This window comes from Geospiza fortis, unplaced genomic scaffold (genome assembly GCF_000277835.1).
Source record: "Geospiza fortis unplaced genomic scaffold, GeoFor_1.0 scaffold40, whole genome shotgun sequence".
NCBI lineage: Eukaryota > Metazoa > Chordata > Aves > Passeriformes > Thraupidae > Geospiza > Geospiza fortis.
This window is the reverse complement of record NW_005054297.1, coordinates 23,853,190-23,861,521: the sequence shown is the minus strand read 5'-3', so window position 1 is coordinate 23,861,521 and position 8,332 is coordinate 23,853,190. Positions and strand designations below refer to the sequence as shown.

Genomic DNA, 8,332 nt, shown 5'->3' with positions numbered 1-8,332 from the left:
GATAAAAAGGGAAATGGAAAAAAGAAGAGAGAAAAGCTCCTAAGAGCTCCAGGAATAGAGCTAGACTCCAGCATCTGTCTTTCTGCCTAGATGGTGCCTGCAAGAATGGACTGCCTGGAGGGAGAGGCTTAGCTATCTGCATCAGAAGAGAAACAGAACCTGGAGTAAAATGATTGCCAAGAGATTACATGAAAAGTGAGAAGACTGCAAAAAGCTGTTGATTCTGAAGCTCATTCCAGAATTGGATAGTTAGTAAATGAGAAAACACTATGGCATGTGTTTTCATATGAAGTCTTGCATCTTATAAGTGAATAGGCAATGCTAAGTGGTCTGCAGCTGGCCTTACCCAGATGAGAGAATTTTAGAGAAAGAGTCGGTCCTGATAACTCGGCCATCCACATCCATTGAGAGGAAAGTTGGAGCCCAGGGCTTGGAATAAAAAATAAAATTCAAGGTGCTAAGTAAGGATTATAATGGAATTATTTTCTTTACTAGGAAGACACAATTAATTTCTCAAATGTGTATTCCAAGGAAAACATTTCAGTAGCTTGCTGACAAGTGATTGCTTAGCCTAGCTTTCTGAGATATGATTACAGTATTCTGTGAACATCTTCAAGAAACCAGCTTTGTTATTTTTTGATGATTGCTTAGCCCACCGTTGAGCACACAAGTTTAAGTTCTGGTATGATGCCATAAGAAGGAGAGAGACATAATGGTTTTTCTGCCAAGATTTCTTGTGGAGTAAAGAGGTATTGCAATTTCTAAAATGGGGCTTTGTAGCATTTTGCTATATTTAAAAGTGAAATCAGAAGACTGGACCAAATTGTGAAGATCTGAGTTCAGCATACCTTTTCCTTAGAAAGAATTCTGTTTTTACACCTTCTCCCCTATGTTTTCTTACAAAGCTTCACAATACTATTCAATAAGTGTGGCAGTTTCATTGCCTCCTTCCATAAAAACATATTTCAAAAGAGAAAATGCTGACCTTTATCCTCTACCAATGTTTTAGTGCTTTGTAAGACCCATTTTGATTTCTGAAGTTAGGTGCTTTTAAAGACTGAGTAACTGTAGATTCACATATGAAATTTGCAGAAAATTTACATGAAGGGAAGCTGCCTATCCAGCACCGTTATATGTGGTACCTGGGAGAACTCCCAGATTCTCCAAAGGGCAAAGGGATATAGTAGGTGCAGAGTATGCAGTCTTCTGCTGAATAAAAGAAGAGACAGGGAGAAAGGAACATTAAGAGGCTGAAAATTTCAAGTGCTGCTTCAGTGACATACTTGCTTTGCTCTGAACGCAAAGGCTTCGTCGTTTTCTGATTACTGAAAAATTCTATCCTGTATGAGGCTTGAGAAATTTGAACCACTAATTACCAGGATATAAAATACCACAAAGGGGAAAATTACTGAAAGGAGCACAGACTGTAAGGCCTACAACTGCCTTGCTAGGACATGAAGAAGAGGCATGCACGAAGGTTCAAGGCTCAAACCTTAGTTTGCTTGTGGAACCTTAGGTTCTCCCCAGAAAATAAGGTGTTATAAGGATTATGAAAGAAAAATTACCTTTTCAAATTGAAGAAAGTAGTAAGGGTCATCTTCTATTATGAGAAAATCATATTTTCTTGCAAGCTAAATAAGTTAATAAAAAGTAACAAAAGAAATAAGAGTTAAAGACGCTGCAAATTCAGTCAGGTGGATTTTTTTTTTAACCAGCATCACATTATTATTCTATTGATTGGCCATTCATTATCTAGAAGCCCCCATGATAAGAAGCCTTCAAGTGCCCAATTTAGATATCAAAAAATGGTAAGAGTAATCATGGTACCTATAGTACACAGACCCTTGTATGAAACTGAAGCTCTGTTCCGTGCGGTATTCAAACCGTGCAGGCAACATGCAATAAGTCCAGTTAGAAGCCCATGGCAAAGGTACCAGCTGCCAGTGGGCTACTATTGAAAAACAATTTACCTAGTGCGTAGTCTACCCCTGAAGAGCTGCTGTGGAAGAGATTCTGCTAGAAGCAAGTTCTAGGAGGAATGTTTACTGGACCAATAATGGGCCTAAATATCAAACAGAGGGTATCTTCAACAAAAACAAGACTGATATTTATCTATTTCCACCTACAAGGTTCACAAGACCACAGCTCCATACCTGGTAAATCTCCTTTTTGCGCTCTGTGGTCAGCGAGTTGCCAGTTGGGTTGCATCCATTTGGAATAGTGTACAGGAATTTGGGGAGGTGATTGCTACAATTTTTTACATCCTCTGGGCTCCAAGCAGACAGAATTTCTTTTAAAGCTTTTGGAATAATGCCATGTTGGTCACTAGGAATATTAATTATATTGCAACCCAAGGGCCTCAGCTGTTGATAGAAGAAACAAAACTATCATAATTGTGTAATTCCTTTTGTCATTGTCACCATAATATTTCATCAATACAAAGTCTTTCTTTTTGCTTTTATAGATATCTCAAGCTCCATTTGCTCATGAGTCAAATAAGAGTTTGCCTGAATTTGCTGTAAGGCTTGTCACACTTAGCACATTATTTGTTCTACTAAGCCAACTCAGAGGAAATGGGTAACTCCTATGTTCAGTTGCTGCTCTTTTTTAGGAAATCAGATTTGGTTTTTCAAGTGGAAAGGGAGTTTGTGAATCTGAACTGTTCTCTCATGACTTCTCATGCTCTCACCACAGACAGTTAAGGTCACAGCACCTTTGTTTCCTACTGACAATATACACTCTACTTTGGTGAAAATGTCAGAGCTTTAAGCTACTCTTCCCTGACAAAGGGCAAGGAATCTGTTCTCTCAATAGATAAATTCAGCAATAAAAAGGAGAATGAAATGATGCTACTGCAGTGACATGTTGACAGCAGCATGAAAAAATATAGGCAAAATACCAATGAAAAAGCTTGCTGTCCCTCCTCTGTGGAATTTCAATTTGTACCATGTAGTGCTCTGCATTTTTAAGTAAAACTGAAAACTGCTGCATTGCCAAAATACATTCCTAAAAAAGTACAGCTGATTAGACTATATATTCAAATATAGGACAGTAAGCGATAACAATTTATTTTGATGCAAGGGGGGACAACTGAATTTGTGGTGTATTTATTCTAACCCTTCTTGCAACTCTTATGCATTTTGAGGCATTTAATTTTATACTGATTAAACTACTTTTCAGAAGTAAACTTTGCTGCTTTTGTACAGTTCTCACTAATTCATATCTTTGTACTCATATGGTTGCTTCAGGCCTATTCCAATATTATACTATTTATATCTATTGTATACTCTGATCATGAAATACTTCAGGTAAACTTGCTGACATATTAACACACCCACTTGTTATAGATTTAATTCAACCAAACTAGGTCCTGATGGCTTTCTTTCCAGTCCCATATGTGATCTTAGCCTTGGAATGAACTAGTGTTTGGAAGAGGAATTTCAAATAGCTTTCACAGAACTTGTAGTAGGAAACCTTCTATGAATTAATATTTATGAACTTAACTGGTTGGACACTAAAATCTTGAGTCTTGGATATGTTTTTATGGCAAATACAGACAGTGCTTATAAGACTGCAGATCAGGCATTAAACTGCTGTTTAGTTCAAATGTAACATCGACAATGTTTTGTAGCTAAGGAATACTTACAGCTGCTAGTGTTCCTGCGTATGTGGGTGCATCCAAAAGGATGTTGTCTCCAGGATTAATGAGCATTTCAAACACCTGCAAAAGAAAATATTCTATTTTAGATTGGTCAGTTTTTATACCTGTGCTTTGTACTTTTGACTTCTTAGTGGGATCAAAAACCTTGATTAGATACTAGTAATTCCCTAACCATATCAATATCTTGTTTGTGAGAAAGGCAATGAATGGATGAAAAATCTGCTTTAGAGCCAAATTAAGATAGGTTACCAACTTGTCATGGAAAGACAGTGCTCTGAAGCACCCTTTCTACTGTATAAGTCATAGAAAGAAACACCTAAACAGCAGTGAGAGTGGACTGGAAAGGGCAATTATTTCAGGAAGTAAAAACCCCAAAAAATCAGGAAGTAAAAATGAGAAGAAACATATTTAAAATAGAATTATGGTAAAGCCTCTATGCACTTATTATTGCACTACTTGAGTAACATGATATGTTACATTAGAGCATGTTTTCTACCCAGGCTCTTTGGTCACCTGAACTTTCATGCCGTCCTGACAGTCTAGAATGCCACTCCAATTTTATTGCATTTCCCTTATCTTGTACATAAACCTAGAGTAATTCATATCTATGGAGAAAGAGTACATGAAACAGTACCCTGCATATAGTTATAGAGAGCACTTAATGCTGAATACAGCTGAAGAATAAACATCTCTCTGAATGAAATGCTTTTAACATATGAATCTGTTGGTCTTACTTTACACAAGCCTTCCTGGCTGCCAGTTGTGACACACACTTCCATCTGTCCTTGCTCAGGACTGTAATTGGCTGTGGGGGGATCATGTAAGTTCCGCTGGAAATCTTTCAGCCAAGACAACAGCTCTGGAATCCTGAAATGTGAATAAGAAGGCATATCTCAGACCTTATATAGGCCAAAGCTAGTCTGTTCCTCTAAATCCCTGTCAAATCTAGCATGCAGTCCTGAGTTTGATTTCAACTGTCACACAGATACACTTAAATGCAATTGCTATGACTGCTTTATCAAATTAAGAAAATGAGATGGGCAACTGTGGTCCATACACCAAATTATCATAGTGAAATCTGGGCAGAAATTATTTGCCAGGAATGAAACAGGGTGGAGGCTGAACAATACCCACTCCTAGAAATGATAATTCTGTACTTAAATGTGGCAGTGTGACAAAGTTCTTAATGCTGCTTGTAACCTGCTGGAGATTACAAGGATTTCAAAAACACATTTTCCAAAAAATATCTTAAGATCTTGTAGGATGTTCACAAATGGCTGGTTCATTTAAATGTTAAGCAAAGTTTTAACTGATGCCCCATGTATCTCTGTAGGTACCCCAGTCTTTTTGCAAACCTGTCCTCACCTGACTCAGTGCTGTATGCCAAGAAGTTTACATGAGCACTAAAGCAATATAATGATATGGAATATAATGATATGCAATTTTTGTACCAAAAATGACAATTCTATAAATACCTCCACTCAACTACCACAAGTTCTACACACTGACTTTAGTATATGGTGCCAAATGAAAAGAAATACTCCAAAACATAGAAACAATGTGTTGTAATGCAGTATCTTTAAAATCTGATTTGGGTGTCTGGATTCTCAAATACAAATAGCTAGGAAATGCTCTGGCTTGAGAAATAGTAGGATTAGGGTTTTAAGTGGATTTTTAAATTCTTTTTACATAACTCATTGCAAAATTTTCCACTGGAACTCAAATGTAAATAGTGAGACAAATTGAAAAAAAAAACAAACCCAACATGGGTTTTGGAAAGAACCTATTTTTTGAAAAAAAGGGCTTTATGAACAGGTTTTAAAAACACAGGTGACTTAATGCAATAATAAAGGATATTATGATCCGTAGCTTGTGGTATCTCGAAGTGCAAGCAGCTATGACGCATACCCTGCTGAGGCTGAGTACTGGAGAGCTCTCTTCATCAGATCTTCCCCAATCTCAATAGGTGTTCCATGTCCAATGTCAACTGTTGCCCTCTTAAAGGGAAAGACATTAGGATTTGGTGCCCCTCCAGCCAGAGAGATAAGAGATGGAGGAGACCTTTGCATCAATTCAGCTAGAGTAAAAGGAAAACACTTTGGTTACAATTTGATTATTACAATAGTGATTATATCCTTTAATCAATATTTAATAATGGCTGAGAAAACTTGTTATATTTTTCAATTTACTCGTTTAACTATCATGAATTCAAAAAGATAGCTCTTCTTAAAGTCAGCTTTCTGCTTGGATTAAATAGGTGTTTGGGGGCCCCAGGAGGGAGATACTGCTAGGACAGACTAAAACAAAAAATCATTTTAAGTTAAAAAAGCTATTTGTAATTTATTTTGAAAAAATCTGGACAGCTCTGTTACGAAAACTGTCATGACTGATGTCTTTTGAGCTTCAAGAATTTAAAATCTAAATGATCTTCTGTTTAGACTGACTTGAAATGAGTGGCTTTGTTTTTTGTTGTTTTTCATTCAGTCTCACTTCAGCTGATCTGGCAGATATACTGACAGATGATTATAGCTTTTCTATAAGGGAATGGAAATGTTTCTAGCAGCCCAGTTTTAGTGGCAGAGGCACTGTGTAAGCAAATTGCTAAGAAGAAAATCTTAATTCCTGCTTTTAAGTCACAGTTTCACAATCATTCAGATCCAATCTATGCAGTGCAGACCAGACCTTTATCCAGCAAGGGCACTTGATTGCTTTAAATCTAAGAACTCCCAATATGGCATTCATGCTGGTTTGACAGTTTTACATCAGATATGAGAGGACAGATGACACCAGAGCTGGCTTAAAAAGTGGCCTGTTACAGAGTTTATTGTCCAGTACTTACTAGCAGACTTGAACATGGGGAGTTAATTCTTATCAGTTATTTCACCAATTTGTGTTATGCCTGTGACTTTTGGCCTGGTAAAGAGAGATTTACTTTGTCATCAAAACTGCAGGCTCAATATGTCTATCCACAGGAACTGTGCTTCTTAATATTTCTGTTATGGTGCATATTAACGTATCACTCGAGAAAGAGGCTGCCTAGAGTGAATTACATGACTTTTCTGTACCTGTGTGAAGCATTTTAAGCAGAACAGCAAATGCCAGCCCCTTACCAAGAGGGGAAATTGACCCCTGAAGGCTTAACTAGTGATATATGTCTCATGCTTGGATTCTGTCAGGTCTCTGTAGGTTTCAGCTGAGTAAACAAGTAGGCAGTTAAGCTCTTCCATCTGTCACATGGAAGACAATGTAATGTTGTAGCCTAAAGATAGATTAATATGGAAAAGGAAAGTGTAGTAATACTGAGTGGGTGGGGGTGCTGAGGAATTTATGGACATGAACAGGATACAGGAAAATGAAGTGGAAAGAAACCTGGAGGGACTGAATTTCAAGTCACTAGCAGTTGCTTGTTCCTGGACACACAACATAAACTCAGTTGCAAACTGTGCCAAAAGCCCGAGTTCAGAGACAGTAGCAGAGACTTTTCAGACACTTGTTAAAGTGATAATACTAACTCATCTGTCTGGATGGGTTACTGAAATGGTTCAAGGCTATTCACTTTATTTTTCTTTATACCTCCTTGGCATCTCGGCTTGACAAAAGATGCTTGGTCAGCTTACAGTATGGTTTTCTTTCAAACCTTTTAAAGTCGTAAGCCATGAGTCTCCAGCACAGATCAGAACATAGAATGGTACTTTCAGAGAAACTGGGAAGAAGGGACATGTACTCACTCAGCAGTCTTATTGGAGATGCTTTTCTTGCTGCGCTCACAGTGGTGATGAACCTAGAGTAATTCATATCTATGGAGAAAGAATAATTAGTTGCACATGAAGCTAGAAAAAGGAATAAGAACTGCAGTATGCTTTTAGTATGTGCATCTCCCACAAGTAATGCTTTTGATCTGGGTAATTTGTGGTATGCCAGTGAGCAGGAAAAAGCCTATTTTCCCTCCCTTTACTGTCAGCTCTGGAGTTTTAACGGCAAATTACAAATCTGAAGATTTGATGGATCTTAAACAACCATCAGCTCATTTTTAGCTAACGAGAATCCGGCTTTATTTAGCTGTATTAAGCACTGCATTTGAAGTGCTTTTAGGATTGCAAGCTATCATTATAAGTCACAACACTTGTCAAGTTAGAAGTGTTTTTTTTTTTTTTTGCAAAGGATAATATGAACGTCTTTCAAATGCATCTGATGAGTGTTTTCCTCCTTTCCCCTGGTGCCCACAGAGTTCACTGTCCAGTGGCCAGTGAACTACAGTCCGGCAGGAAGCACGATGGCCTGGAAAAGCCACAAGAAGGCGCCTCCTTTGAAGGGACAGTAGGCAGAGAAAAAAAATGCAAGGGCAAGGAGCAGCCACAGCAACACGCATGTGCCGCCAGTTACCAGAAACGACCTACCGAGCAAGGCCGCTCTGAAAAAAACACATCGCGTAATGTCCAGTGGCCAGTGAACTACAGTCCGGCAGGAAGCACGATGGCCTGGAAAAGCCACAAGAAGGCGCCTCCTTTGAAGGGACAGTAGGCAGAGAAAAAAAATGCAAGGGCAAGGAGCAGCCACAGCAACACGCATGTGCCGCCAGTTACCAGAAACGACCTACCGAGCAAGGCCGCTCTGAAAAAAACACATCGCGTAAAAACGCCTCCCTAACTCCGTTTCCCCTGCAGGCCGCCA

General features: G+C 38.5%; 1 protein-coding gene across 1 annotated transcript in view; it reads right to left on the bottom strand.

The window, feature by feature from the left end:
• AADAT (aminoadipate aminotransferase) overlaps positions 1-7,460 on the bottom strand; it is a 14,829-nt gene extending 7,369 nt beyond the window's left edge. Inside the window, exons 1-7 of the mRNA XM_005415551.2 lie at positions 7,390-7,460; positions 5,570-5,738; positions 4,396-4,528; positions 3,647-3,721; positions 2,154-2,363; positions 1,566-1,631; positions 347-429 (exon numbers count right to left, since the gene is read on the bottom strand). Of these exons, the coding sequence (XP_005415608.1) occupies positions 347-429; positions 1,566-1,631; positions 2,154-2,363; positions 3,647-3,721; positions 4,396-4,528; positions 5,570-5,738; positions 7,390-7,456 (803 nt within the window). The 5' untranslated portion in view covers positions 7,457-7,460. The remainder of the gene's footprint in view (positions 1-346; positions 430-1,565; positions 1,632-2,153; positions 2,364-3,646; positions 3,722-4,395; positions 4,529-5,569; positions 5,739-7,389) is intronic.
• Positions 7,461-8,332: the final 872 nt, after the last annotated feature.